Raw genomic sequence first — 27,907 nt, 5'->3', positions numbered from 1 at the left:
TCATTGATGTTTCTAACTCTCTATCCCTCTCTCTTCCTCTCTGTAAAAAATCAATAAAAAATATATTTAAAATAATAATAATAAAGAACATCTATTTGTAAACCTACGTTTGCCCCACCCTGACAAGAGGAAACCTTCGCAGCCCCCAGGAAGACATGCCATCTTCCAAGGAATAACTGACCGAAAGCCTGGGAGCCAGAGGCAACGGAACGCCCTCCAGGAGTGCCGGCAGGAGTATGTGCAGGCCTGTAAGTCCACACGGAACATGCCGCTCACACGCAGAAGACATGGATGTTTTCGGGTCACAGACTGGCGGAACCCCTCCCAGGACTCCTGTCTGCTCTGCTCCAGGTGAAACGAACCCTCAGCAGCACCACACAGCGGCACGAAGGAGAGGCCGGTGTTTCCTGCGTGAGTGCATTCAGGTGAGACCATCCCCAGCATTTGCAAACGTGGACGGCAGGGGCACGTGCTGACCTGGCAGCTCAGGGGAGGCCTGCCTGGCCCTCTTACAGACTCAGCCCTAAAGTCACCACAGAGGATGGTCTGATTAAACTTTAAACCAGTGATGGTGGGCAGTCACCTCCTAGGCCGGGATCTCCCCTGACAAGGTCAACCTTCACCTTAACTGAGCCCACCTATCTTTTTGCATCTAGGATGACACACCCTTGAAATGTCTGGGTAACTTGTAACTCCCCTTTTTCTGGAGCCCCTGGGGCACAACCAAATGTGCTGGGCGCCTGGATGGAGACCACAAATTCCTTCATTATCATGTTAATTGTTCCTGCACCCACGTAAGCATGTGTCCATCATTTTACTTTTTATCCAATCCCAGGGGTTTCCCTGCTTTGCTTTATCCCGCCTCCTCACTCCATCACCAATGGATTTCATGTAACCCACCTGCGTCCCTCCTTTGATTGTCATGTATAAATGTTGTGGGGTTGAACCCTGGGTTCAAAATAAGACCACCGGAGGCTGATAAATTAATTTTAAAAAAACAGGCAAGGGTTTATTGAAAAACTGGCCACGACGGCCAACTGCACTGATGCAGGTGTTGGCAATTCTTTTTAAAGCTTCAAACCACAGGAATTTCCCTTTGCTCTAAATTCTAAAGGCTGGGAACATTGGAATGTGGCCCTATCTTGCCCATTATACAAAAGCAGAACTCAGAGGTTAATCTCTAAAGGTTACCTATAGTTTCTACTCCTAAAGCTACTGAGTCAGTGGGAGTCAATCTCCTGTAACTACCCTATTGTTTAAGCAAGTAATTGAGGTCGAAGTCAGATAGCAAGGTTAGAATTCTAACAGCAGTTTTTACCCAAGTATGATTGCTCCCATATCTCATAAAGACAGGTGTAGCCCACTATTGTCCGGAGCATTATCCCAATCCGCTGAGGTTCTGCTTCCCAGCCTATGTTGACAGTTTGGCTCAAATAAGCTCACACAGATTCTTTACAGGTTTCAGTGTTTTTTTTAGTTTAGCACTGACAATGCCGGATGAATGACACTTACACGATAGCGATGATCCTTCCTTTGGTGTGGGCCTACCAGTCTGTCAACGTCCGTTTGCCTCTCGCTGTGCGGCAAAGTCGGGCTCCGAGGACTGAGTGCAGAATCTTGGCACCTAGACTTGGCCTCTGCTCCGACGCACGGGCCCAGCGCCCTGCCGCACACTCAGGGCCCGGCCCGAGGCGGGCCCTCGCCGTGACCTGCGTCCGAGGCCCATTCACCGCCCCCCAGGCCCCAGCCTTCCCCGTGGGCGGCAGAGAAGGCCGCGGGCAGGGGCCTCCCGCGAAGTCCAGCCCGCTCACCCCAACCCGAGCCGCCCAGGGCTCGCGCCGCCACCGCGGGTCCGGACCGGGCAGGGAGGCCCCGCCCGCCTCCCGTCGCAGTGTGTCCTTCCCGGGGACAGTCCGCTGTGCCCCGGGCGGTCACTCCCGCAGCCCGACCACCCGAGGGCCCTAAGGCTGCGGTCTGCCCGGGGCAGCGCACCGGCCCGGCCTCGGCAGGGCCGCCTGTGGGCGCCGTCATGCTGTTCACGCCAGGCGGTGGGAGACCCGGGACCGGAGCGCTCATGAGCGGGGAGAGGCTGTCGGTCGGGCTCGGGGGCGGGGCAGGCGAAGCGGGCGGAAGTCGGCGCGCCCCGAGGACGTCAGAGCGTCGGACGCATCTCCGCGCGTGCGCATTGGCCCTGCTCCCAGGGCACCCTGGGAGTCTGGGCGCGGCAGCGCTGCGCCTGCGCGGGGGGTGGTTTCCGTGGCTGCGCCTTAGCGTGTCGCGGTGCGTGTGCGCGCCTCCCTGAACCCCGGTGCGGGGCCCCCAGTCCCGACACACAGGCCGGCTGGGCCGGACTCTGCCCTCGCCCCGGAGCCCCAGCACGGGCACCCCCGGCGGAGGCCTGGCCATGTGCCCGCTGGGGGCCCCCGTCCCGTTAGGGCCCCTGCGAGCCTGGGGCGCGCTGGGCCGGCACCTGCGGCGGGGGCGAGCCGACGCCACGGGGGCGGCACGTCGCGGGGCCGCGGGGCCCGGCCGGCCCGAGGCGCGGAGCGCTGGAGGCGCGGGGCGCGCGCGGGGCGGTTCTGGGCGGGCGCCGGCCGCCGCGCCCTCGCCGGCCTGGAGACGCGCGGGCGCGGGGCGAGCCGGTGGGCCGGTGCAGCCTGGCGGGGCCGCCGGCCAGCCGTGTCTTGGAAGCACCTTAGAGCCAGGCAGGCCCCCCTGTAGGATGGTGTCGAGGTAAGAGATGTCCGCGCCTGTAGGGCTTCTCAGGATTTTTTAGAGCCGAGCCGACGGGCTCCGCCTGAAGCAGCATCTCCGCGGGGTGAGGAAACGCCCCGAAAACGGCAGCTTTGCGGCTTGTGTTGCAAGTTAGGGTAAAAGGAGGCGGCGCAGGGGTCACATGGAACCCACGGGGGCAGCTGAAGGGGGCGGTAGAAAGCAGAAGAGGGGGGATCTCTGAGGTCGGATGAACAAGCAAACACAACATGGGCTGCGGGTTCAAGTCAAAGTGTCGCAGGGCGGCTCCTTGCCTGGGCTCCGGGGAGAACCTGCTTCTGGCCCCGGCCCAGCCCCTGGCCCTCCCGGTCAGAGTGCGAGCACTGCGGCTCTGCTTCCGCCGCCGCCACATCCTCCTGGTCTGGGATCCCAGGTCACCCAGGACCTCTCCCACCGGGGCCCCTCACCCGGCCACAGAGACCCCTCTGCCAGGGGGAGGACTGGCCCCTTTGGGCCGCTCTGCCCACCAGGCCTCATGCCTGGGGTGTACTGGACAGGAGCCCATGCACACACGTCAGGAGATGCGTCCAGGTTTTCTGCCTCACTGCCTCTGTCCGGTTCCTCCAAGAACACATCCTGCTCCTGGCACACAAGTCACGTTGAAGTTCAAGTTGACCACGTGCACCTGCTGTGGGGCCACTTCCCGGACGGGCCTGTGCCTGGCGGCCTGCCCGGCCCGTCCTGGGCTCTCCGGACCCCCTGGCTACACAGCAGGGGCTGGCCCAGCCGGACCCTCCCAGGCCCAGGGCGCTCCCCTCGGTCGCTCCAGAGGACAGACCGCCCAGCACCAGGCCTAACCCTCCAGCCCCTCCCCCAGCCTGCCACCTGACTGCTGCTCCTGGGCCCGCTGCTCCAGCAGCACCCCATCCCCCCCCCTTTTTTTTTAATACAAGAGAATGTGTATTTAGGAAGTTACAGAGGTAGCAGAAGTGAGCCCCGTAGAGGAAGAGGGCCTCGGAGGGAAGAGGGGGCAGGCAGGCGCCTGCTCCTGTGAGTAGAGCTGGGAGGGAAGGAGAGGGGGGTCCCTTTTATTCGCAGTGTCACCCCCTGAGCACTCTCCTCAGTCTGAACACGATCCGTTTCCTTCTGAGTTTCCTGTCCCCTCCGGACCTGGAGCTCCACCTGCGCTGGCTGAGGGCTTGCTCACGCGGTGGGCGAGGCGCACAGTAGGCGTTCGGTGAACGGCTGACCGGGCGGCCGCCGATTGGGGAGACGCAGTGCCGTCAGGCGGGGCCCCTGATGGCGACCTCGGCCGGCACGCCGGCTCAGGGCGCCCCGGGAGGTGGCCTGCTCAGCGGCGGCCCGAGTGTCTCAAACAGCATCCGTGTCTAACATTCCCCTGTCCTCCCCAAGGTCGCTCCAGTCAGTGTGTGGAGCTAATGTGGAAACACAAAAAAGAAAATAGAAAACATTGGAACCTGTAAAGTAAAGGAGTTTTGTGTTTATTTGAGCCAAACCGTTGGCAGTTGCTGGGAAGCAGCACCCCGTGGACCGGGGAATGCTGCAGAGAAGGTTTTTTTATTCCTCTGTTTTTATGCTGTTGTGCCCCGCAGATTCTGGACCCCACAGACCCCCAGGGAGCCGAGTCCGACGCAAAGGCAGAAAGTCTTTATTGATTCTAGCGGCTGGGGTCTGAGCCGGGGCACCAGCGCAGTGGCACTCAAACCCGGACCCGCTCTAGGTTTCCTTCTCAGTTTTTACACTCCAGCCCCGCTATGCGAGCAAGACCCTTTGCCTCCCCCTCCCTGCGCCCTTGCGTCAGTCCTCTTTTGCCTTTGCCGTGGGTCGGTGGTCACTCCCGTAATTCCAGGTTAGGCTGGTCTGCTCCCGGAGGTGCGTTCCGGTGCATTCCACAGCGGTCAGGTCGGCAGTCACGTAGTCGCCAGATGAGTGTCATGAGATGAGTGCCTAAGGTGAAACCGCCCTCGGGGCCTAGCCCTGCTTTAATGTTTGCCAGGAAATACTGCGTTCTGGCTTTACTCAGCCTTACAACACCTGGCAATCTGAGGAGGGGACACAAAACCCGTTGGTGATGGATTAGAGCAGTGGGAGAAAGCAGAGGGGGGACCCCTGGGACTGGGCAAAAAGTGAAATGGCGGGGTGCAGGGACAGACTACAGACGTGCTGATGGAGGATCTGTGGTCTCTGTCCTCGCCCGTCCTAGGTGACCACACGTCCCGGTTTTTAACGATTTGTCCTGTGTCCCATGGCGTTTAAACAAGTCCCGTGGGACACGGGGCAAATTGTTAAACCCGGACGTCTGGTCACTTTATCCCAGAGGCCAAAAGGCAGGTGGGCTCAGTTCAGGTGAAGGCTGACCTGGTCAGTGACCTCGCCGGCCTGGGAGGTGACTGCCCACCAGCCCTGCCTTTGGCTGCAGCTCCATTTGGTGGGCTAGGCCTCCCCGGGCTGCCCTGGGCCACGCTGTGAATGGCCCGTGTCCTGGGGACCTGCGGGCGGTTCCCGCCGGGCATCACCGCGGCCCAGAGGAGCGAACACGTGGCCGCGGACGGGGTACCCGGTCCCCCCTCCGCCGGTGCCCGCAGCCCGGGCTCCGGTGTTCGGTCTGGGCTCCGGGGAACCAGGGCCTGGGAGAGGGGGGGCCGGCAGGGGCTCCGGGCCCAGCCCGCCCTCCCTGCGCCCCGGCCGGAGGTGGGGGGCCCAGGCCCCGCTCCGCAGACGGAGCCCGAAGGCCAGGCCGGGCCGGGCCGGGCCGGGCCGGGCGGGAGGCGGGATGCGGGAGGCGGGAGGCGGGGAGAGCGGGGATGAGCTGGCGAGGCCCCGGCCCGCTCAGGCCCCGCCCCGCCTGCCTCCCTCCCGGCCGGCCGGAAGCAGCTGTGAGTCTGAGCGGTCGCGGACCAGGTGAGGCCGGGGTCCGGGGACCAGGCGAGGCCGGGGTGGGGTTCCCGGCCGGCGGAGCGGGCGGTTCCCGTGGCCCAGAAAGCGCGGGGCGGGCGGGACACGCAGCCCTACGCTGGGCCACGCGTGAGGACCGGGCAGGAGGCCCAGGCCCCGGCCCCGGCGCCGGCTCCCGGGCCCGGCCCCCACCCTCACCCCCGTCCCTGGATCAGGCCCGGGCGCCGCCCTCTGCGGCCTGCTGCGCGCTGGGACCAGATGGCGCTCGTCCCGGCCGGCCGGCTCTGGTCCTGGCTCTCGGGCGGCCAGCGGGGCCGGGTTAGGGGTCCTGCCTGGGCGTCTCCTGGGGGATGTCGCACGTCTTCTTGGGGTTCAGGGATGCCCCGTGTCCCGTGAGCCCCGGGGTGGGGCTCCCGATGGGTGTCAGACCCTGTGGGTGGGTGGAGCCCCGTGTCTGGCTGGCTTCCTGGAGGGGGTGCGTCTGGGAGAGCAGTGGGGGTCGGGGTCCCCTAGGCCGGGAGGGGTCAGCATGGGTGCCCTGGCCTCCCTGCCTCCCGCAGGGGTGAGGGCGGCTCTGAGTCAGTGTCTGACCGCACCCTGGCTCCCAGGGTGGGTGGGTGCCCTCGGCTCACGTGCTCTGGGCCGTGGCAGACCCGGCTCCTGGTGTGACTGCGCTGGTGACACCGCCCCCGCCGGCCTCGACCCAGTCCCATCAGGCCCGGCACTGGTGTCACTCCTGGCTGCCTGCCCCCGGCTGGGCCCCGATCCAGCCGCGACGGGAGGGGCAGCCCCTCAGCAGGCCGGGCCGTGCCAGGCCCCGTGCACAGGCCAGCGGGGGCGTCTCAGGAGTGGGGGGCTGGGGGGGTTCGGGGGAGGCAGAGTTCTCAGGAAGGGGGGCTGGGGGGGCTGGGGGGGGTTCGGGGGAGGCAGAGTTCTCAGGAAGGGGGGCGGGGGGGCGGGGGGTTCGGGTGAGGCAGAGTTCTCAGGAAGGGGGGCTGGGGGGGCGGGGGGTTCGGGGGAGGCAGAGTTCTCAGGAAGCCCGGGGCTGGGGGAACCTGGCAGGCGCTGAGTCATCCTGCCGGCGGGCGTTCTAACGGGCAGGTCCATCACATCACTTCCCCGGCTTCCATCACTCTGGAGTGAACCAGCCTCCCCGCCCGCCCCAGGCACGGCCCTGCCCACCTCAGCCAGGCCTCAGGCGTGTCCAGGCTGCAGCGTGTCCAGGCCGCAGCGTGTCCAGGCCTCAGGCGTGTCCAGGCCGCAGGGGTCCAGGCCTCAGGCGTGTCCAGGCCTCAGCGTGTCCAGGCCGCAGCGTGTCCAGGCCTCAGGCGTGTCCAGGCCGCAGGGGTCCAGGCCGCAGCGTGTCCAGGCCGTGGCGTGTCCAGGCCTCAGGCGTGTCCAGGCCGCGGCGTGTCCAGGCCGCAGCGTGTCCAGGCCTCAGGCGTGTCCAGGCCTCAGGCGTGTCCAGGCCGCGGCGTGTCCAGGCCGCAGGGGTCCAGGCCGCAGGGGTCCAGGCCGCAGCGTGTCCAGGCCTCAGGCGTGTCCAGGCCGCAGGCGTGTCCAGGCCGCGGCGTGTCCAGGCCTCAGGCGTGTCCAGGCCGCAGCGTGTCCAGGCCTCAGGCGTGTCCAGGCCTCAGGCGTGTCCAGGCCGCAGCGTGTCCAGGCCGCAGCGTGTCCAGGCCTCAGGCGTGTCCAGGCCTCAGGCGTGTCCAGGCCTCAGGCGTGTCCAGGCCGCAGCGTGTCCAGGCCGCGGCGTGTCCAGGCCTCAGGCGTGTCCAGGCCTCAGGCGTGTCCAGGCCGCGGCGTGTCCAGGCCTCAGCGCGTCCAGGCCGCAGGCGTGTCCAGGCCGCAGGCGTGTCCAGGCCGCAGCGTGTCCAGGCGGTTTCAGGGCCTGTGGCCTCCCCTCACTGAGCGGCCGCCAGACGGCCAGTCCGGTGCCCCATCCCTGTCCCCCACTGGGGTCCCCTCTGTGTCCAGGCCCACGGGCCACCCTCCTTACCGGTCTTTGCCCTGGCCGGGGCACATGAGAGGTGGCGAGCCCATGCCCCACCCTCTCCCAGGCCGGAGGTGTCCCCGACTCTGGCCACTGGGGCCTGTGCCAGGGGGGCAGTGGGTGCAGCCTCCCTCTGCTCTCCTCCATGTCTGGTCGCCATGCCCCCCCTCTGCTTCCACCAGAGCACACTCGCCTCTCACCATGAGTCTCCTGGACCTCCACTACCAGCAGCTGGGCGACGCCCGGTGGGCCGAGCTCCTGCCGCTCATGCGCCAGGCCCCGGTGGTCAGGTAGGCCGGCCGGGGCGGGCGGGCGGGCGTAAGCTGATTCCCACGCAGCTGGAATGTTTTTGTAATTTCCCCCAAACATTTAACAACATAAACCCATTCCTGGCTGGAGCCGGTGGGACCGGCGGGAGGCTCAGAGCCGCTGGCGGGTCTCTGCCTCGGCCCCTTCCTCCGGGGCGGCACTCGGCTGGCGGCACGGGGGCTCTGAGCCCAGCAGCTCCTTGGGCCTCACAGAGGGCAGGTGCCTGCTGGTGTCTCTTTAACCCGTTTAAATGGGTTAGGAAGAGGGCTCTGGGTGCCCTTTGCCCTTGGCCCCGCCTCCCCTGCAGTCAGTGCCCAGCGCCCGGGGCTCCGGTCAGGTGCGGAGCCAGCACAGCTGCCTGACTCCCTCGTCGCGGCTTTCCCCCGGCCCTCCGCCCGGAGAGGGCCCCGGGGGGCCTCGGCAGCAGTACACCGGGACGAGGGGCCGGTCCTGCCGCCCGCTCGGGGTGTCAGCTCGGTCCTCGGAGCCGCTGTTGCTGCCGTGGTCACCGATGAGCAGCGGGGCAGTGGGCGGGCACCGCTCACGACCTGCTTCGCGCAGTCGCCTCGGGACATGGGCACCCCCCGGGGACTGTGCCCGGTGTCACAGCGGCCTCGCCGCTCGGCCTTCAGGTCATTGTCGGTGCCCCCAGACCCCGCCCTCGGCGCCCTCCGGGCGCTCCTCCCTGGTAGCTGAGAGCGGCTGGCCACGCCCACCAGCCACGGCACCGACACATCCGTGCGGGCCATGCCCTCCACCCCCATGTCCTGAGACGACCGCCCCCTCTTCCCGTTCCATTTAAAACGCCCAGGGCGGCTCCCTTATTCCGACCACCGCTGTCCCGCCCGCAGGCTGGTTGACTGTGGCGTCACCGGGGGGCGCTGCAAGGACGTGAGCGCCGCGCTCCGGGACAACGCTGCCCTCACCGAGCTCAGCCTGTCCTCCAACGAGCTGGGTGACACGGGCACGCACCTGGTGCTGCAGGGCCTGCAGCCCGCCTGCAAGGTCCAGAAGCTCAGGTGAGCGCGGGGCCCAGCGCCCGCCCTGGGGCCGGTGCACTGTGCCCCAGGCCTCTCCCCCCTCCACGCTCCCCCTCCTGCCCTGGGCCTGGGACTTGCGCCCTGGCCAGCCTGGCCGCCCAGCCCGGGATGGGCGTGGCCTCCCTGTGATGGACATGCGCTCCCACAGCCTCCAGAACTGCAACTTGACGGAGGCCGGCTGCGGCCCCCTGTCCGGTGTGCTGCGCTCCCTGCCCGCCCTCCGCGAGCTGGACCTCAGCTACAACCAGCTGCAGGACGCGGGCCTGAGGCTGCTCTGCGAGGGGCTCATGGACCCCCAGTGCCACATCGAGAAGCTGCAGTGAGTGTGCCCGCCGGCCCCGGTGCCCGCTCCCTGCCCGGGCCACTCTGCTCCGCCCACGTTGGTGCAGGGGGTCGGAGGAGGGGCTGTGGGGCTGTGACCTCACAGGCGGGGCGGCTGGCCGTGGCCCCGCACGTGCCTGTGTGGCGGGCGGCGTGGCCCTGTGAGCCCGCAGGTGGGCTCAGCCATGCGGGGAGGGGGGCTGGGCGTCTTGCTCTGTCTCCTGAGCGTGGGTGCCTGTGCCGGTGGGTGGTCTCCAGGAGGGAGGGGACGTTCCTGGGGGAGGGCTGACCGCCCGCCGTCCCCAGGCTGGAGTACAGCAACCTGACGGCCGACAGCTGCGAGGCCCTGGCCGCCCTGGTCAGGGCCAAGCCGGAGCTGAAGGACCTGGGGGTGAGCAACAACGACATCGGCGAGGCCGGGGCCCGGATGCTGTGCCGGGGCCTGGCTGACTCCACCTGCCCGCTGGAGTCACTCCGGTGAGCGCCGGGCTGGGGCGGGGAGCGGGAGCGGGCAGGGGCGGCCGAGTCCGCAGCGGCCACAGCGCCTCCTGTGCCCCAGGCTGGAGAGCTGCGGCCTCACCGCGGCCAACTGTGCGGACCTGAGCGCCATCGTGGCCGCCAAGCCCTCGCTGAGCGAGCTGCAGCTGGGCAACAACAAGCTGGGGGACGCGGGCATCGCGGCGCTGTGCCCCGGGCTGCTGAGCCCCGGCTCCAGGCTCAAGACCCTGTGGTGAGTGAGGGCCGGCAGAGGGCCGGGTCAGGGCAGCTCTGCACAGGCGTGTCCGCTGTGGGCGGGAGTGCCCCCCGGTGGCCCTGCTGTGATGGTCCCCTCCCTGCAGGCTCTGGGAGTGCGACTTCACGGCCAGTGCCTGCAAGGACCTGTGCCGGGTGCTCGGAGCCAAGGAGAGCCTCCGGGAGCTCAGCGTGGCCGGCAACGCGGTGGGCGACGAGGGCGCGCGGCTGCTGTGCGAGAGCCTGCGGGATCCCAGCTGCCGGCTGGAGTCCCTGTGGTGAGCGCCGCCTGGGGCGGGCCTGGAGGGAGGACAGCCGAGGGGCCCGGAGGAGGGGTGGCCTGGTGGGGACCCTGCTGGGGGCTGAGGGCCATGGAGGTGATTCTCTGGGGGAGGGGGGAGGGGGAACCCCGGGTGCCGGAGGGCCTGGGTGCATCATCCTCCGTGTCCCAGGATAAAGTCCTGCAGCCTCACGGCCGCCTGCTGCCAGCACGTCAGCGCGATGCTGGCCCAGAACCGGAGCCTCCAGGAGCTGCAGATGAGCAGCAACAACCTGGGTGATGCGGGCATGGAGGAGCTGTGCCAGGGCCTGAGCCAGCCGGGCACCACCCTGCGGGTTCTCTCGTGAGTGAGCGTGCTGTGTGTGTGTGTGTGGGGGGCACACCCAGCGCGCCAGGCGGCCCGACGGCCCGGTCCTGTCCGGGCTCGGGGTGCTCACAGCGTCAGGCCTTGGGGGCCTGCTTGCTTCCGACGGGCCCGCCCTTGGCTTTGCCTCCGCTTTCCCTTCGGCCTCTCTCCTCCTGTTCGTCCCCCATCGTCCTGGCTGTGTCCAGCTTGTGCTTCCCTGGGGCCGGCTCCGTTTCAGGGCCGCTGGGCGTGGCGGCGTGTGCACGCCCGTAGCTCGCGTGGCGGCGGCGGCGGCACAGGCCCAGGCCACGCAGCCAGTCGGTGGCACCTTCGGGCATGCCTCCGTCCTGACCTCCACCCTCCTGTCCGCCCAGGGTGGGGGACTGCGAGGTGACGGACCAGGGCTGCACCAGCCTGGCCGCCCTCCTGCTGGCCAACCACAGCCTGATCGATCTGGACCTGAGCAACAACTGCATGAGCGAGGTGGGCGTCATGAAGCTGGCGGAGAGCGCCCAGCAGCCCAGCTGCCCGCTGGAGAAGCTGGTGTAAGTGCGCGGACGGGGTCAGGGTGCTGCCCGGCCACCCGGGGAGGACGCGGTGGGGCGCCTCGGCCTGCCTGGCCCACACGCTCCCTGCCCCACAGCCTGTATGACATCTACTGGAGGGAGGAGACGGAAGACCAGCTTCGGGCCGTGGAGGAGAAGAAGCCCGGCCTGCAGATCATCTGCTGAGCCTGCCCAGGCCGGCCAGCCACCTCGTGCCTTAGCTCCGCCGAAGAGAAACGCGCAGACCAGCTCTGTGCGCGTCCAGGACTGACTATTAAAGCGTTTTGAGTAGAATGGCCTGTCCTTCCTGTGCGTCCGAGCTTCTGGTTGCAGGTGATGCTGTCATGAGCGCGGCCTTGCCGCCCAGAGCCCACCCATCGTGGCAGCCAAAACAGTGCGCGTCTGCAGCTGGCCGGTGGGCCCCAGGCCTGCTCCCGCAGCCTTCCTCAGGGCTGAGAACAGCAGGGTCTGCCCACGGGCACAGAGTGCTCTCTGCCTCGGCCGGGCCCTCCTCACGCCCCTCACTGCCTGGCGGGCCTCGCCGGCCAGCAAGGGTGCCTGCCCTAACGGGCAGTCAGGAGCACTCTGGCCGCAGCCCTGAGCCGGGACCTGCAGTTGGTACAGGAGAGCCCGGGGCTGCCCAGAGGCCCAGGCAGGCATGGGGGGCTCGGCCACCACCACGGGGACGGCACAGCGAGGAGGGAGGCTGGGACGAGGCGTGATCGTGGCGAGCAGCATTGCCCCTCAGGGACGCGCACTGAGTGGTCTCGCTCAGGACGAGCAGAGCCAGCCCACCCGACACTCCTCTCGTGGGGCAGCCCGTGGCCGCTTGCTGGGACAGGTTCGGGGAGGGGTGGCTGGGCCACGGCACTCCACAGCCTTCTCGTTCGTCACCTCGGTCTGAAACTCCCGGAAGGAGCAGACAGTCCAACAGCTAAGGACACTGCTCTCCCCAGCAGGCGGGACTCGAAATCATCTACCGCCTCCCGAACCAGCTCCCGGGCCTGACCCCCTGTAGGCCCCGCCAGGGGCACATCGCGGCAGAGCGGGTGACCCCTGTGCCCAGGCGGGCAGCCCTGCCCCTCTGGGCGAGGGGTCAGTGAGGACACAAGCTTCAGACCTTCGCCATTTATTTGTTCTGTCTGCTCGTGGAGGTGACCAACTTGGGCCAGGGACCCAGGACCCCTTCCAGAGGGCACAGCCCCCTGCCCTCCTGCCCTCCGCTCCGGGACACGGCTCAGGGCTGCGGCTCGGACCTGCCCGTCTCGGCCATCTCGGGAGCGCGCGGGCGGGGGGGCTGGCGGGGACCAGGCCCGGCCCGCTAGGCGCCAGGGCTCGGGGTGGCCCAGAGGCCTGTGGGCAGACAAGAAGGGACCACTGTCCAGGGCGCGCCCCGCCATACTGTCCGATGAGCAGCCCAGGGCGCGCACACGGGCACGCACGCCGCACGCACACCAGTCCCATGGGGCGGGGCCTCCTCGGGCTGCTCCGGAGGCTCCTGCCGGAATCCGGGAGGAGGGGACAGCCTGTGTCCTGGCGGGCCGGGCAGTCAGTTCAGTGCTGGTGCCTCCTCCCTCTCCGCCTCCAGGGGCGCCGGGGGGCTGTCCCGCCCAGACCGGTGCCTGTCCCCGTGGGCAGTGCTGCCCTGGTCGCCGCTGCTCTGCTGCTTCTGCCGCCGGGTCTCCTTGTAGCGCAGGGTGATGTCCCTGGGGGCGGGGCGGGGCGGGTCAGCCGGCTGAGCGGGCGGACAGCCGCACGCCCCCCCACCCCCGCCCGGACGGGCCTCACCGCAGGAAGAAGCGCCACGCGGTCCAGGTGAGCACGAGCACGGAGCCGAGCGTCCAGCACTGGGCGATGTAGAAGGGCAGCGACAGCGTGAGCGTCTGCGGGTCGTACTTGACCACGATGAGCAGCTCCGTGGCCGTGATGGCGGCCACCAGCCAGGCCTGCTGGCCCAGCTTCTTGTGCGGCTTCCTGCGGGAGCACACGCTGAGGCCCGCGCCCTGGCGCCCCGCCCGCCCCCGCCCGCCCCCGCCCGCCCCTGCTGGCCCAGCTTCTTGTGCGGCTTCCTGCGGGAGCACACGCTGAGGCCCGCGCCCTGGCGCCCCGCCCGCCCCCGCCTGCCCCTGCTGGCCCAGCTTCTTGTGCGGCTTCCTGCGGGAGCACACGCTGAGGCCCGCGCCCTGGCGCCCCGCCCGCCCCCGCCCCCGCCCGCGGCTCACGGGTCGTCCATGAAGTCGTAGATCTCCCGCATGGCCACGCCGCCCACGTTCACGAAGAAGACCAGCCGCAGCAGGACCAGCGAGTGCTCCGGGGGCAGCCACAGCACGAACTTCAGGTAGAAGGTGTTGAGCTCTGCCAACAAGAACTGGGGGACAGGGGGTGTGGGCGCCGGCCCCCGCCCCGCGGGCTGGGCGCGGGCGGCGGCCGGCCTTACCACCAGGATGATGCCGCACACGGCCAGCCAGCGGCGCAGGCTGGAGGCGGGCTTCCACTCGAAGCGGACCCAGCTGTAGGGCGTGAACTGGAACGCGATCCTCTTCATCTTGCCCCTGGAGCAGAGGGGGTTGGGGGCTCAGCAGGTTCCTAGTCCGGGCCCCGCCCCCAGCACCTGTGACGGACAGGAGCGGAGACCCCCTCCCCGCCTGGCCTCGCAGGCCTTTTCCTGAGGCTTCTTTCTTTTAGATTCAAAACGAAAGGAAACGGCAGAGCCTGCGCCGCGGGCCGGACAGCACGGCTGCCGCCTGCGCTGGGAGGACAGCCCGGGACAAAGCCCAGGGGGCGAGGACAGGAGGCGAAACCCTCGCCCGCCCCTTCCGACGCGTGGATGGCACAGGGCCCCGCAGCACCCCCTCGGCGGACGTACTTGTAGGTCGGAATGTTCCAGAGGCCCTGCCACTTGTACGTCTTGAGGGACAGCCACTTGAGGGTCTTCATGCCGCAGTAGATGCCCAGCCCGTTGCAGAGCAGCACGTCCATGATCCACTGGAGGCGGAGGCAGCGTGGGCCCTGCAGCTCCGTGGCCTCCCCTCCCTCTCCCCTCCCCCTCCGGGCGGGCGGGCCTGGCGCGGACACGAGGCCGGGCCGGGCCGGGCAGGGCCCCGGCAGGCACCTACGTGGTCCCACCAGCACTCGCTGAAGTTGGGCAGCTGGTGCTCCAGGCTGTACTCCAGGAACTCGAACATGACGCTCACGATCGTGCACGTCCACCAGTCGCGGATCATCAGGGTCTGCGGCCGGGGCATGCCGGTGTCTGCCCCTCCCGGAGCCGCCCACGGGGGCGGGAGGGGGGGCAGGCACAGGCGGGGCCGGGCCTCTCCATGGTTCCCACCCCCCACACCACATGCACGGACATCACCGGCAAAGGCCAGGCCAGGGGGCGGGTGGCGGACGCCACGCCAGCAGCCATGGGCTCCTCACCTTCAGGTACCAGCCAATGAAGTGTGCGGGCACAAAGCCGTCCAGCTTGTCCTGTGGGCGAGACGCAGGCCTTACACCCCACCCTGTGCAGCCCCCGCCGGCGGGCCGGGCCCCGCACCGCGCCTGCCAGGCCCAGGGACCACCCGGGGCCGCGCACACATGCGCTGAGGCATCCTCAGCCTCACCCCGAGGACACGGTGCCCTCCAGCGGGACCGCCCCCCCATGCTGACAGCAGCTCCAGGGACGGCTCCGCGCACGCTGGCCGCCCGCCATCCTTACCCAGACGTTGTGGAAGGGGTCCGTCTCGTTGTCTGCGTCGTAGATGAGGCAGTTCCCCCCGTAGTCCCGCTCCGGCAGCGGGACCCCCAGCCTGGGATCCACGTACTTCAGGAACTGGCGGCCGTCCTGCACCGTCTGCAAGCCAGGGCCGTGTGATGGCCGGCGCCCGCCCGGCAGCCCCCGGCCCCGCAGACACTGCCATCAACCACACGCCGCCCCCACCCGGGCTGACAGACTGGGGAGGCCCAGCCCCAGGTGACCGCCGCCCCACGGACAGCGCCCCGTGGGTCCCAGGGCGCCCGAGGGAGGGATGGGTGGCCTGGCACGGGGTCTCCGATCGCTGGTCTCACTGCCTCCCCAGGTCACACAGCGCAGGGAAGCCCCACCTCTCGCAGACGCCAACATCAGCACAGCCTGGGCTCCTCACAGACCGGGCCCACACCCTCCCCAAGGAGCACCCAGCGCCTGCGTGACAGGCGGCACCCGGACTGTGTCTGCCCCACGCCGAGCCCCGCCGCCCCGCCCTCCTAGCCCTCCTGCCCCGCCGAGCCCTCCCCCTGCCCCGCCGAGCCCTCCTGCCCGCCCGAGCCCTCCTGCCCCGCCCTCCTGCCCGCCGAGCCCCCCTGCCCCCCCGAGCCCTCCCCCTGCCCCGCCGAGCCCCCCTGCCCGCCGAGCCCTCCCCCTGCCCCGCCGAGCCCTCCCCCTGCCCCGCCGAGCCCTCCTGCCCCGCCGAGCCCTCCTGCCCCGCCGAGCCCTCCCCCTGCCCCGCCGAGCCCCCCTGCCCCGCCGAGCCCTCCCCCTGCCCCGCCGAGCCCTCCTGCCCCGCCGAGCCCGCTGCCCTGAGTGGAGCCCCCCAACCCCTCAGCCACTCTGCTGACACCGAGGGCGCGGGCAAACCCCAGGCCCGTGCCGGGCGCCCACCTGGAAGAGGATGAAGATGAGGAACAGCTCGTAGACCACGCTGACACACAGCCAGAACCGCCAGTACGCTGCGAGGGAGCACAGCGTCAGGGCGGCCGGTCTGCACCCGTCTGTCCGCCCTCAGTCCACAGGCCCCTCAGGGCGAGGCCCACTCAGAGGAGCACGCTTCTCGGCCAAGGTTCTCCTCCCTCCCTCCCCCGTCCCGTCTTCTCTGCAGCACACACGGACAGACTGGTGTGCGGTGTGTGTGTGTGTCCCCGGCCCGGAGGGGCACTCACAGCTTCTCGGACTCGGGGCCAGCAGGGGCTGGCCGGCCGTGCAGCGTGCCCGTGAGGCTGGGATGGAGGTGGGGCGGACGGGGGACGGGGAGGTGCCAGGTGCAGTGAGCTCTGTGTGTTGGGCGCCGTGCCCCGGGGGCTGCGGGGTGAGCCGGGCCGGCTCCCCCTAGATGCCTGCCTGTGCTTCCTGTCCCACGTGTTGGTGTCACAGCTGTAAACCCCCACCCCGTGTGAAGACCTTCGGCCCACAGAAAGCAGTCAGAGCAGTGGACGGCAAACTGCGGCTCTTTGGCCCCTGATGAAGTTAATAACAATGCACCTACCTACATAGGTTAAGTTTTAAAAATTTGGCTCTCAAGCCAAAACCGGTTTGGCTCAGTGGATAGAGCGTCGGTCTGCGGACTGAAAGGTCCCGGGTTCGATTCCAGTCAAGGGCATGTACCTGGCTTGCGGGCACATCCCCAGTAGGGGGTGTGCAAGCAGCAGCTGATCAATGATTCTCTCTCATCAATGTTTCTAACTCTCTATCCCTCTCCTTTCCTCTCTGTAAAAATCAATAAAATATATATTTTTTAAAAAATAAAAAATTTGGCTCTCAAAAGCAATTTCAATCGTTGTGCTGTTGACATTGGCTCTGCGGGCTAATGAGTTTGCCGACCCCTGGCCTAGGGCGTCGGCTGAGCCTGGGCCTGGGCAGAGCAGGGGGGTCCTCCTTGCGCTCAGCGGCAAAAGCTCGGAAAGTTCTCCCTGGTCCAGGGCTGTGATAGCGGACACTGGGCTGATGGTGAAATCCCGGGGCCGCCCTCACCCCAAGAATTGGGGCCTCCCGCCTACAGGCGCCCCACACATCGCTCCCCATGGGCCCCACCAAGCCTGAAGGCATTCCTTCCCCCCTGCTGTGTGCACCCAGACCCCGCCTGCCAGCACAGCGGGTGGCCCCCTCACTGTCACCTGGGTGCCCCCCCCATTTCCACCACCAGGAGGCTGGGCTCCAGCTCCGAACGTTGGATCTGCCCGGCCCGGCCGCCGGAGGGAGAGGCAGGAAGGGAAGTGCCTTCTGCGGGAAGCCAGGTTTCCAGAGAGAAACCCAGAGCCTCCTCCCAGTGACGCCCACAACCCTGCTCTGTGGGCCAGAGCCCCCGTGCCCTCCCCGGTGCCACGCAGGCCGGGCATTCGCCTCGGGGGAGCCGTGCCAACCACTGGCTCAGCCCTGGGCAAAGGGGCCGGGCAGCTCCACTCAGCCAGCCCCAGGCCAGGACCGGGAGTCTGCGGGCCAGCGGCCGGGAGAGGCGGGCAGGGCCGCCCGGGAGAAGCGGGCAGAGCGGCCGGGAGAGGCGGGCAGAGCGGCCGGGAGAGGAGGGCAGAGCCGCCCGGGAGAGGCAGGCAGAGCGGCCGGGAGAGGAGGGCAGAGCAGCCGGGAGAGGCGGGCAGGGCCGCCCGGGAGAGGCGGGCAGAGCGGCCGGGAGAGGAGGGCAGAGCGGCCGGGAGAGGCGGGCAGAGCGGCCGGGAGAGGCGGGCAGAGCGGCCGGGAGAGGCGGGCAGAGCGGCCGGGAGAGGCGGGCAGAGCGGCCGGGAGAGGCGGGCAGAGCGGCCGGGAGAGGCGGGCAGAGCGGCCGGGAGAGGAGGGCAGAGCGGCCGGGAGAGGAGGGCAGAGCGGCCGGGAGAGGAGGGCAGAGCGGCCGGGAGAGGCGGGCAGAGCCGGGAGAGGCAGGCAGAGCGGCCGGGAGAGGCGGGCAGAGCGGCCGGGAGAGGCGGGCAGAGCGGCCGGGAGAGGCAGGCAGAGCGGCCGGGAGAGGCGGGCAGAGCGGCCGGGAGAGGCGGGCAGAGTGGCTGGGAGAGGAGTGCAGAGCCGGGAGAGGCAGGCAGAGCGGCCGGGAGAGGCGGGCAGAGCGGCCGGGAGAGGCGGGCAGAGCGGCCGGGAGAGGCGGGCAGAGCGGCCGGGAGAGGCGGGCAGAGCGGCCGGGAGAGGCGGGCAGAGCTGGCTGAGCCAGGGCTGCTGCAGGCGCACCGGCCAGGGCGGCAGCTGCCCCTCACCCGTGCCGGTGCCTGTGCCCATGCCGTGAGGGTGCGCGGGGACTTGGGCACGGACCAGCTTAGGCCGAGCTCCACGCCAGCCTCTCCCTCTCACATGGCCCAACTGCCCGCAGCGGCTCCCGGCCGGAGGCAGAGGCCGGAGCGAGTCAGACCTGGGGCAGGCCCTGCAGCCCAGGGGGCCCCTCCAGCCCCGAGCCCTCGTGGCTGGGCCTCCTGGGGCTCAGAAGCACGGTGCCCACTAGCCTCCCACACGGCCGAGGGCCCGTGGCAGTCGGGCTCCCGGGCTCCGATGGCGAGCCCAGGTGTGCGCACGGGGGCGGGGAGCTCCCTGCGGCTCTGGGACGGGAGCCTCACGGGAACCGGTCCACGGGGCACATTCCCGTGCGGCTGAGCAAGCGGCCGAGTCCAGCCGCCACCCTGGCCCGTGCTCAGCGGTCAGAGCGTCGGCCCAAGGACCAAAGGTTCTCGGTTTGATTCCCGGCCAAGGGCCAGTTCCTCGGGTGCAGGCTCGTCCCCAGGAGGCAGCCCATCAACGTGCCTCTTATGTCACTCTCCCCCCCCTCCCGCTCCCCTCCCTCTAAAAAAGTCAATGGGAAAAGTGTCCTGTGGGGAGGGGAGGAGGGGGGAAGGGGGAGAGGGAGGGGGGAGGGGGGAGAGGGAGGGGGGGGGAAGGGGGGAAGGAGGAAGGGGGGGGGGGGAGGGAGGACGGACGGGCCCAGCTGTCGAACACAGAAGGAGACACCGTGTCAGCTGTGTGGAAGTGGGTGACGTGAGGCCATCTCACGCCTCCAATGTGTGAAACAACGTCCATACAGACGTCTACACATCACGGCTCTGCAGTGTCAGCTGGTGAGTGTATTTTCACTTAAAAATAGTTTTGCATTTTCCAAGTTTTCCACAGTAAATACACGCCCTGCTGAGAGGGAAGGAAACGTCAGTGCCCAGGGAGCCGGAGCCTCCCAGGCGGACGGGCGGGGCTGGGCCATCAGGACTCCCCAGCTTCGGGCGGGACCGACCACGTGCGCAGACAGCGCCTCCGTGCAGGCCGACGCCTCTCGCCCAAGGCACGGCTGCCCTCCCTGCAGGCGCCGGGGGCGGGCAGAGCGGGGGGGGGGGGGGGGGGGCTGGAAGAACAGGAGCACCCTTCACCCTCCTCCGATGCCACAGCGGGGGTGTGGGGTGGGGGCGGGCGGGCAGGGCACGCACAGCAGCACAGACAGAGCAGCCACGCAGAGCAGAATCGTGCGGGCGGGCACACACACAACACGAATGGCGAGTTACCTGGATGAGGTCTGGAAAATGGCCCGTCTTTAGCTTGTGTGACTCCAAAACATAAGAAAACCAAAATACTGGCCACAATACCTCTGCGAACGAAGAACAAACAGCCCTCAGTGTGCGTGAGCGCGGCTTCTCCGGGCGGGACGGCCCGCCAGTGACAGCCCCGGGGGCAGTGCCGGAAGCCGGGCCTGGGCACCGCGGAGGGCCCTGCTCGGGCCGCACGGCTCCCCCTTTTGGACGCCGTGCCCGGCCCTCAGCGTGACTTTCACGCACCGGGCCTCTAGTAGAAGGGAGAGAGAAGGCTGGGAGTTCAGGAGAGAATTCTCGGGAGATTCTGTGTGACCCCACGGTAAGAGCGGCCGCAGGGCTTTTCAGCAGCTTCCTGCGACAGCGTGACCCCGGCTTCCTGTCGGTCAGCGACAGGCCTCCTCCCGGTCCCCGGGAGACAGTGAAACCGCTGCCGGAGCCGAGCGTGCGGCTCGCAGAGCCCGCTGTCCGTGTGGCCACTGAGCCCCGCTCCGCGTCCGAAACGCCAAGGCTCAGTGCCAGCCTGCCACCCGCCGCCGTCCGCGGCCGGATCGGAGGGAGGAGGACGGTGGCACGGAGTGCCCGAGCAGGCGATGGGACGGGAGGCCAGGAGCTGCTGCGGCACCACTGCGGGGGCCGAGGCCTCGCAGGGCCCGGTTTCCAGGGGGGCACAGCCTGCCTCTCGGAGCCCCTCAGCGCCGGAAGCCTGCACACCCCCTGGCATCAGCCCGCCCCATCACCTCGACAGCAGCCAGGCCGCAGGCTGCGGAAGGCGGGCCCAGCGAGCAGACCTCCAGGGCCTGCGTGGTGAGGGGACCTGCTGGGAACACGGCGGTTCTTCCCACGTAAAGAACACCTTCTCCTGGGTTTGCTAAGACTCAGAGCAGTTTGGTAAGCGGCAGCTTTGCAGCAGACTGAACATTATTCCCTGGCAGGTGCAGGAGGCCAGAGCCTGGGGACCTGGAGGCGACAGGAACTCACACCAACGGACAGGACAGGCACCCGGGGAGCCCAGGGGGTCCTGGCCTTGGCTTTGCTGCCTCGGTCGAGCTCGTCTGGAGCTGGTCACCACTCCAGATGCTCCTGTGCACAGATCAGGCCTTTCCTGAAACTGTACTTCCCCGGTAATAACCAGTCTCTTTGTTCGCTAATCCTCACCTCAGGACATTTTTTCCACTGATTTTAGAGGGAGCGGAAGGGAAGGAAGGGGGGAGGGGGAAGGGAGGGAAGAGAGAGAATCACTGATTGAGGTGAGAGAGACACGAGGTCTGGTTGCCTCCTGCATGTACTCGACTGGGGGCTGAGGATCGAACCTGCAACCCGGGAACATGCTGACGGGGAATCGAACCCCAGACCCTTCGGTGCACAGGCCAGCCCTCTGACCCCTCGGCTCCGCCAGCCAGGCCGCCTCTTTACCTGCGCGTCTTCCGGGGGAGTTTTGAGAGCTCTCTGCAGTTTGGACGCAGGCCCCTTGTCAGTATGTTCTGCAGGCCATCCTGGGCGGTCCGGGCCGGTCCTCCTGGCCTTCAGGGGACCGTGTGTGCACTAATGCCGCGATGTGAACATCCGTGCCGCCAGGGGCAGACGGGCCGCGGACATGTGCGTGCGAGCCGGGGGGAGCGGCGCCGTGACGTCACACCACCGGGTGGGAGCGGGGCACGGCGAGCGGCCCCCTCCCGGAGCTGCCCCGCGGGCAAGCGGCCTGGCTGACGGGGTGGCCTGCACTGTGTGTGCTGAGCTACACCCCGAGCTCCGGGCCCCCCAGCGAGGGACGCCCCGCCTCTCAGAGTCGGGGTGCGTGTTGCACGTGAGGCCTGACGGCGCTGTTTGGTCCCAGGCTCACATGGAAAAGTAACCTCCCCCCCCAGAGTGACAGCACCTGCTGAACCCCAAAGAGGGGGCACCCGGCTGGAGTGGAAGCCTGAGGAAGACCATGCCCCACGGCGCTCAGGGTCAGGTCTGAACAGAAGCGGTGTCAGCCCTGCAGGGAGCTGCCCGCCCAGGGCCCAGGCAGGGCACAGCCCTGGCCCGGTGCTGCCACCTGCTGGCGAGGCCCTGTGACATCGGAACTGCTCATTTCTTCAGTGGCCACGCCCGCCCGGCCTCCCTGCCGGCTGTGCCGGACCCTCCACACGGAGTCTCGCCAGAGGGGGGCGCCCTCACAGACCCCGGGAAGGTTCTCCACCTTCCTAAGGCCGCGACCCTTTAACCCAGCTCCTCCTGAGGTGGTGAGCCCCCGCCTAGAGTCATTTCCGTTGCTGCCTCCTCACTGTAATGGTGCTGTTATGATCGTACGTGAGCGTCTGTTCTCCCACGGCCTAGGCGATCCTGGCAAAGGGTGGCGACCACAGGTTGAGAACCGCTGCTCTGGAAGGTCAGCAGTGCCAGCCCAACAGAACCAGGCCCAGCCACGGCGCCAGGACCGGGAGGGGGCCCCCGCCTCACCGGCCTTCCTCCCCAGAGAGCGCTTCTCTCCTCGCTCCTCAGACTTGCTTGCTTGCTCGTTCTCATTGTAATTCTTTGCTGTTCCCAAATAAGCCCACTTTTTTCTGGTCAAATTACTCATTTTTTTTTTAAAGTCAACAAATCTAGCCAAGCTCACAGAAAAGACCAAGTTCTACATGGAAATCCCCTCTAGGCAGACGTGTCTCTGTACCCACGGGCCCATGTCCTCCCCATGGGCCTGCCACAGAGCCAGCCGCCGGCACAGGGCCCAGCACAGCCCCCTCCCGCCTCCAGCAGGACCGCTGTCCAGGCAGCCTGGAGTGCAGCCGGGGCCGGGCCAGGAGGCACAGCAGCAGGAGGCAGAGCCGGGGGCGGTGCGGACTGCGGGGCGGACACGCAGCCGGGGGGCAGCAGGGCCCGCGGCGCTGACGGGAGACGGCGTGGGGGAGAGGGCAGAAACCCCTCGGTGGAGCCAGCATGATGGGTGCGGACAAGACGGGGCCGTGAGGGAGCACAGCCCTGAGCCTGGCGGGACAGCTGCAGGGGGCTCCCTGCCCCACAGCAGGCGCAGGACACAGCCAGCAGGAGCCCGGCCTCTCACGGCGCTGACACCTCCCGCACTCCCGGCAGGTGGTGACCTCACGTACAAAGGCCAGCGCTGGCTCCCCGCACAGTCTGCAGCCCGTCCCGCCAACGTGGCTGACCCGCCTGGTGCCCGAGCCCTGCTGGCCGCCCCCGTCCCAGCAGGCAGCGGCCGGCTTACCTCTTGGTGTTGTAGGCCGTGTCCTGCGGTGTCTCCTCCAGCAGCGTCACGTAGCCCAGCACGCAGGTGAGGATGAAGAGCACGGTCAGCGTGTGCGCGCGCCTGGGACCAAACAGCGCCGTCAGGCCTCACGGGCAACACGCACCCCGACTCTGAGAGGCGGAGTGTCCCTCGCTGGGGGGCCCCGAGCTTGGGGGAGCCTGCACTCGGGGGAGGAGCACTCAGCCCCTGGGGCGGTGGGGGCTGCACGCCAAGGACCGGCTGAGCCGGTGCTGCTGCGCAGGCAGGGGGCGCGGGCACGAGGGCCAGCCTGTGGGCCATGCCATGACCGCCTGGGACCCCCGGGCCACAGCCAGGAAGCAGAAAGGGAGGCGGTGAGGGACCCCCGGGCCACAGGTGCACCCTCACGGAGCCTGCACGGAGGAGCTCCGCGGTGCTGAGGGAGGCGTGGGCTCTGGCCCCGGTCACCCCAGGCCCGGCCTGGCCCTTGGCCGATGTGGGAGAGGCAGATCACCGGCTCAGACATGGCCGGGGCCCCCTGCGAAGGCGTCACAGCCCAGCGCCCGGGGCCCTGCAGAGAGGACGGGACCTGGAGCCAGCGGGCACCCTCCGAAGGAAGGCTCTCACGGGGAGCGCGGCAGGCGGCCCACACCCGCTCCCCGGGGACCACTACAGGCCCCGGCAGAGGGGGAGCCCCGGAGGCGCCCGCGGCCACCGGGACGGGGGAGAGGGCACCAGGCATGCACATGAAGTCGGCTCTTCTCCTGTGTGTGTGCTCTTCTTCTTGCCACATTGCATTCTTTTTTAAGATATATTTTATTGACTTCTTACAGAGAGGAAGAAAAGAGAGGGATAGAGAGTTAGAAACATCAATGGGAGAGAAACATCAATCAGCTGCCTCCTACACACCTCCTAGTGGGGATGTGCCCACAACCAAGGTACATGCCCTTGACTGGAATCGAACCTGGGACCCCTCAGTCTGCAGGCCCACGCTCTAGCCACTGAGCCACACCGGTCAGGGCCACATTTCATTCTTAGTCTTTGCTGCAGCTCAGGAAGGAGAGCATCAGAGCATTATGTCTGTTTTACAGGCGAGGAAGCCAAGACAGCAAGCAACTGGCCAGCCCAGCCCAGGGCGTCCGTGAAGCACACGCCGTCATAGCAACACCAGCGCGGGGCCGGGGCCACTTCACTGGCCGCCGAGCAGAGGGAGGCACCGCCGTGAAGAGGCGGGGCTGGGAGGGCCGTCGCTCGGTGAGGGGGATCTTAGCGCAGTGCTGGCCTCACGGGGCCTGAGGAGCGGACGGCGGGCGGGAGGCAGCTGCTCTGGGTCCGCAGGACGCGCTGCTCTGGTCTGAGGACCAGCCAGCGTCTCAGGACCAGGGAGAGCGCCGGACGCCCTTCGGCCAGCGGAGCCGGCTGGCGGCCCTTCACCGGATGCCGCTGAGTGGGAGGGCTCAGGGCTTTCACTGAGGCCCTAGAGCTGTGGTCGGCAAACTGCGGCTCTAGAGCCACATGCGGCTCTTTGGCCCCTTGAGTGTGGCTCTTCCACAAAAGACCACGGCCTGGGCGACTCTATTTTGAGAAGTGGTGTTAGAAGAAGTTTAAGTTTAAAAAAATCCGGCTCTCAAAAGAAATTCCAATCGTACTGTTGATATTTGGCTCTGTTGACTAATGAGTTTGCCGACCACTGCCCTAGAGCAACACTCCGAACACCAGGCAGAAAATAAGAACATGGTGCCCGGCCAGTGTGGCTCAGTGGTTGAGTGTATGAACCAGGAGGTTAACGGTTCTATTCTGGTCAAAGGTCAGGCTGGGTTGCAGGCTCCATGCCCAGGAGCGGGTGTGCAGGAGGCAGACAATGCATGTCTCTCTTATCCATGTTTCTCTCTCTCTTCCTCTCCCTTCCTAACAATCAATAAAAACTTATTTTTTAAAGGAGAAGATAAGAACACAGTGGCTGAGCGGAACACAGCGGAGAAGGCAGGACAGCAAGGGGACGCAGAAGAGGGGGCCCTGGGTGCGAGCGTGTCGGCACTCGAACCCGGGAATGCCAGGATGGCAGGACCCAACGCAGAGCCCCGGCCACAGGTGCCGCTCAGCAGAGTGGAGGCCCAGCTGCGGGCCTGGAGGAGGGGAGAGCCTGCAGGTGGGCGGCGGCTGGCCTCCTGTGAGGGTTACAGGAGCCACGTGTGCGAAAGCTCAGGGAACCGCACCCCGGACTCAGCGTCACTGAATGGTCACAGAGACAACACGCCAGAAAGTGCGAAACGGCCTGTGGGCACCAGGTCAGGACGGGGGCCACAGAACGGCCCCGAGACCAGGCTGGGAGGAGGGGAGCGGGACCCTCCGGCCAGTGCTCGCCGGCCTCAGGGGCGGCCACAGTGCTCCTCCCCTCCTCGCACACGGCCACGAAGTAACCGGCCGCAGGAGGTGCCCACCAGGGCCCAGCCATGGGACTGACAGCCGCCCGCCCAGAGGGTGGAATGCTAGGCAAGTGTCTTCGGCAAAACGTGGCCCAGGCGTCCGGGAGGAGACCGGCAGCGCCCGCAGCCCGCAGCCCCTCCAGGCGGCAGGGCCAGCCTGCAGGACCTGAGGCACGGGCGCCCCCTGTGCTACCCCAAGGCCAAGTGCAGCTGGATGCTGTTCCGTGCTGACAGCAGGGTACTTAGCCTTAAGCACCCTCATTCAGCTCTGAGCGCCTTCCATGTGGACTCAGCATGGGCTTGGCCACTGTGTGACCTGAGCCACCACTCATCTTCCCAGCGCGCAGTGTTACCTTGCGAGCGTGGTTAACAGAAAACGCTCCTCCTCGCTCACGGCCGTTTCCACTCGCGTGGAAGGCATGAGGAGGGGCTGAGGAGACGGCAGGCAGACCTGCTCTGCCCGCACCCCTCCCTCGGGGCAGGTGTGCACCCTGTGCTTGGTGGCTAGTGCGTCACCTGGGGAGGGGTGGGCCCTGTGATCGGACAGGACGCAGCAGCTGGAAACCCTGTGACTTTCGGGCGTGAGGACAGCTGGCGCTCCGCCCGCCAGTGGAAAATGCCCGGCAGTCAGTCACCACTCACCAGGCCTGCCAGCCCGCCCGAGAAAACACAGGTGTGGCCAGACACGTGCCCAGCGCCTCGGCCAGGGGCGGCGGGGCAGAGGCCAGGCCCGGACGTGCAGGGGGCGTGGGGCTGTGATGCTGACCACACACCGACAGGCAAAAGCTGGGCGTCACCCTTCCCACAGGCGGGCGAAGCCGGCAAACCCTCCCCACAGTGACCGAGACAGGTGCGCTCGGTGCGGCCCACGGCGGGCACTCCCACGTCCCAGGAGTCAGGAAGCCTGATACCCGCGGCCTGCCACCTGCAGGGGGCGGCGCTGGCACCTCTCCATGGTCCCCAACAGGCCTCGGATGTGAGCGGGCACCACAATGAGCAGAAGCAGCAGGGTCCTCACACCGCCTCCCAGGGACTCGGTTTGGGGGAGCCCCAGCCCCGTGGCTGCTAAGCAGTAACAGAGAACCCCAAATCCTCATATGTGGCCTCCACACCATCATGGGCCCCCAAGCCCGGCCTCCTGGGAAGAGGAAAACTTAAAAGCAAGGTTCCGAGCCGCGGTGTCCTGAGTGAGGCGGGACAGTCATTTCCACAAATGCGTGCTTTTAGCTTTAGTTAATTTCTACTAAAACCCTGGAATAAAGGAGTTTTTAAAGTCCTAGCACGGTCAGCGAGGGGAACTCCGAGGCCAAATGCTGAGCTCTGAGGGGACGGACGGGCAGGCAGCCCGGGACCCGCACAGGCAAGGGGGAGCCCGGACGCAGCGCACAGACCGACCCCCCTCCCCCGGCAGAGCACAGCGCGCCTCACACCTGCGTGGGGAGCCAGGGCCGCCCACCCCACCGCAAGGCAGGCCCCAAACCAGCCTGCCCGTCGCAGCCCTCCTTCCTGGCCCGTCGCCCTCCGCACAGGCGGGCTCAGCTTCGGCTTCAGTGCCGGCGAGGGGGGCTGTGCCCATGAGGCCAGGCTGGTGCCAGAAGCTGCCAGCACCGGCACCGGCACCCAGGAGGGCCCAGCGCGGATCCAGAACCTGTCTCCGGGGGTCACCCCTCCCCCCCACAGCGGGGCAGGCCTGAGCGCACACAGCGTGTCCAGCAGGACCCAGCAGCCTGGACCCCAGCTCTGGGCCACACCCCCCTGGACAAGGCACCCCATCCCACGCTCCTTCCCTCCCATGGCCCCCCCAGCATGTAGTCTCCCCACAGGTAACAGCCGCTGGCCCCCACAGGAGACGCCCCCACACCGGCCTCCCCGCGCCACACACACAGCAGGACCCCGCCCCGCCCCTGGCACACGCCCCCTGAGGTTTGGGGGGCAGCGCGGCCGGTGTCCCGCCCCGGGGTCCTCCGGGGAGCCGTTCCCTGGGGCCCCTCCGGCCGCCCCGCTTTGGGGGGCAGAGCCCAGCGCCACCCCCGGGCTCACAGGCCGGAGAGGCACCGGCGCGCCCCGCATGGCGGGCTCTCCGCGGGAGCGGGGCGGGGGTGAAGGGTTAGACCAAGGTCAGAGCCAGCGGCAGGGAGCGCCGGGGCCGCCGGCCGCTCCAGCGGCGAGTGCGCCGCGCGGGCCGGAGCGGAGCTGCCCCGGCGGAGCGCCGCCCCCGGCCCCCCGCGCCCCGGCCCCCCGCCTCCCCGGTCCCCCGCGGCCCGGCGGCCCGACCCCGGCGCCTGGGCGGCGGCGGCGGCGGGGCCAGAGGCGGACGCCCGCCGGGAGGTCAGGAAAAGCCGGTCCGGGTGCGGCTGAGCCACGGCCTCCGGGCTCCGGGGAGGGAGGGAGCCGCTGGGACCCCGGCGGCCGCGGGCCGGCCCCAGCCCGGTCCCCGGAGCCCACGCGTGGCCACGCCCCCGCGCCCCGGGACCCCGCGCCCCGGGACCCCCTCACCAGAAGAAGGTGTTGGTGCCGTCGTCGTAGACCTCGGACTCGGTGCTGCGGCGGCCGGCGGGCGCGCCGTCCGGCGGCTCCTCCAGCGCGGCCTTGCCCGCGGGGACCGGGGACCCCGGCCGCGGCCCCCCGGCGCCCCTGCGCTCGCCCCTCCGCATGGCGCCTCGGCCGAGCCGCTCCGGCGCACGCTGACCTCACGCTCCCCGGGTCACCGCGAGAGCGCCGCGCGCGGAGCGCCGGGAAGGGAAGGGGTCGCGGCGCTCGCCGGCGGGGTCTCCGGAGAGCGGGGGCCGGGGGCGGCTAGGAAAGGGTAGGCGGTGCATTGTGGGACGTGTAGTCCGCATC

General features: G+C 68.3%; 3 protein-coding genes across 7 annotated transcripts in view; 2 read left to right on the top strand and 1 right to left on the bottom strand.

The window, feature by feature from the left end:
* Positions 1 to 10,368, top strand: part of HRAS (HRas proto-oncogene, GTPase) — a 17,402-nt gene extending 7,034 nt beyond the window's left edge. The window contains exon 6 of the mRNA XM_045581081.1: positions 10,342 to 10,368. The gene's annotated coding sequence lies outside the window, so the exon portion shown is untranslated. The remainder of the gene's footprint in view (positions 1 to 10,341) is intronic.
* On the top strand, positions 1,507 to 15,462 carry RNH1 (ribonuclease/angiogenin inhibitor 1). Of its 4 annotated transcripts, XM_045581056.1 has the most exons (12): positions 1,507 to 1,588; positions 1,944 to 2,280; positions 7,804 to 7,911; positions 8,782 to 8,949; positions 9,119 to 9,289; positions 9,598 to 9,768; positions 9,851 to 10,021; positions 10,131 to 10,301; positions 10,476 to 10,646; positions 11,024 to 11,194; positions 11,293 to 11,383; positions 15,439 to 15,462. In XM_045581056.1, exons 1-11 carry the CDS (start codon positions 1,522 to 1,524, stop codon positions 11,378 to 11,380), a joined length of 1,794 nt encoding a protein of 597 aa, XP_045437012.1. In that variant the 5' UTR covers positions 1,507 to 1,521; the 3' UTR covers positions 11,381 to 11,383; positions 15,439 to 15,462. The 4 variants fall into 4 exon arrangements, with proteins under 4 accessions (XP_045437012.1, XP_045437011.1, XP_036292108.1 ...); XM_045581055.1 differs by lacking the exon at positions 15,439 to 15,462 and having other exon boundaries at positions 11,293 to 11,494; XM_036436215.2 differs by lacking the exons at positions 1,507 to 1,588; positions 1,944 to 2,280; positions 15,439 to 15,462 and adding an exon at positions 2,603 to 2,733 and having other exon boundaries at positions 11,293 to 11,488.
* On the bottom strand, positions 11,990 to 27,907 carry PTDSS2 (phosphatidylserine synthase 2). Of its 2 annotated transcripts, XM_036436211.2 has the most exons (12): positions 27,563 to 27,900; positions 22,641 to 22,742; positions 19,409 to 19,491; positions 15,816 to 15,883; positions 14,895 to 15,029; positions 14,615 to 14,665; positions 14,311 to 14,424; positions 14,061 to 14,179; positions 13,632 to 13,746; positions 13,417 to 13,562; positions 12,983 to 13,168; positions 12,635 to 12,900 (listed from the first exon to the last, which is right to left on the bottom strand). In XM_036436211.2, exons 1-12 carry the CDS (start codon positions 27,718 to 27,720, stop codon positions 12,744 to 12,746), a joined length of 1,434 nt encoding a protein of 477 aa, XP_036292104.1. In that variant the 5' UTR covers positions 27,721 to 27,900; the 3' UTR covers positions 12,635 to 12,743. The 2 variants fall into 2 exon arrangements, with proteins under 2 accessions (XP_045437010.1, XP_036292104.1); XM_045581054.1 differs by lacking the exon at positions 19,409 to 19,491 and having other exon boundaries at positions 11,990 to 12,900; positions 27,563 to 27,907.

Source organism: Pipistrellus kuhlii, unplaced genomic scaffold (assembly GCF_014108245.1).
Source record: "Pipistrellus kuhlii isolate mPipKuh1 unplaced genomic scaffold, mPipKuh1.p scaffold_m20_p_132, whole genome shotgun sequence".
Classification (NCBI taxonomy): domain Eukaryota; kingdom Metazoa; phylum Chordata; class Mammalia; order Chiroptera; family Vespertilionidae; genus Pipistrellus; species Pipistrellus kuhlii.
The sequence above is the reverse complement of the archived record's forward strand: the minus strand, read 5'-3'. Positions and strand labels throughout refer to the sequence as shown.

Excerpts from the sequence above, each read along its gene's own strand:
- PTDSS2 (XM_045581054.1), bottom strand. The coding sequence starts at position 27,720 with ATGCGGAGGGGCGAGCGCAGGGGCGCCGGGGGGCCGCGGCCGGGGTCC. Across the intron at positions 15,884-22,640 it reads ACGGCCTACAACACCAAGAG|CGTACTGGCGGTTCTGGCTG; the intron begins GTAAGCCGGCCG and ends GCTCCCTCGCAG. Across the intron at positions 13,169-13,416 it reads TACGACTTCATGGACGACCC|GAAGCCGCACAAGAAGCTGG; the intron begins GTGAGCCGCGGG and ends GTGCTCCCGCAG.
- RNH1 (XM_045581056.1), top strand. The coding sequence starts at position 1,522 with ATGATCCTTCCTTTGGTGTGGGCCTACCAGTCTGTCAACGTCCGTTTG. Across the intron at positions 1,589-1,943 it reads GCCTCTCGCTGTGCGGCAAA|CCCGACCACCCGAGGGCCCT; the intron begins GTCGGGCTCCGA and ends TCACTCCCGCAG. Across the intron at positions 2,281-7,803 it reads CTGCGCCTTAGCGTGTCGCG|AGCACACTCGCCTCTCACCA; the intron begins GTGCGTGTGCGC and ends TGCTTCCACCAG.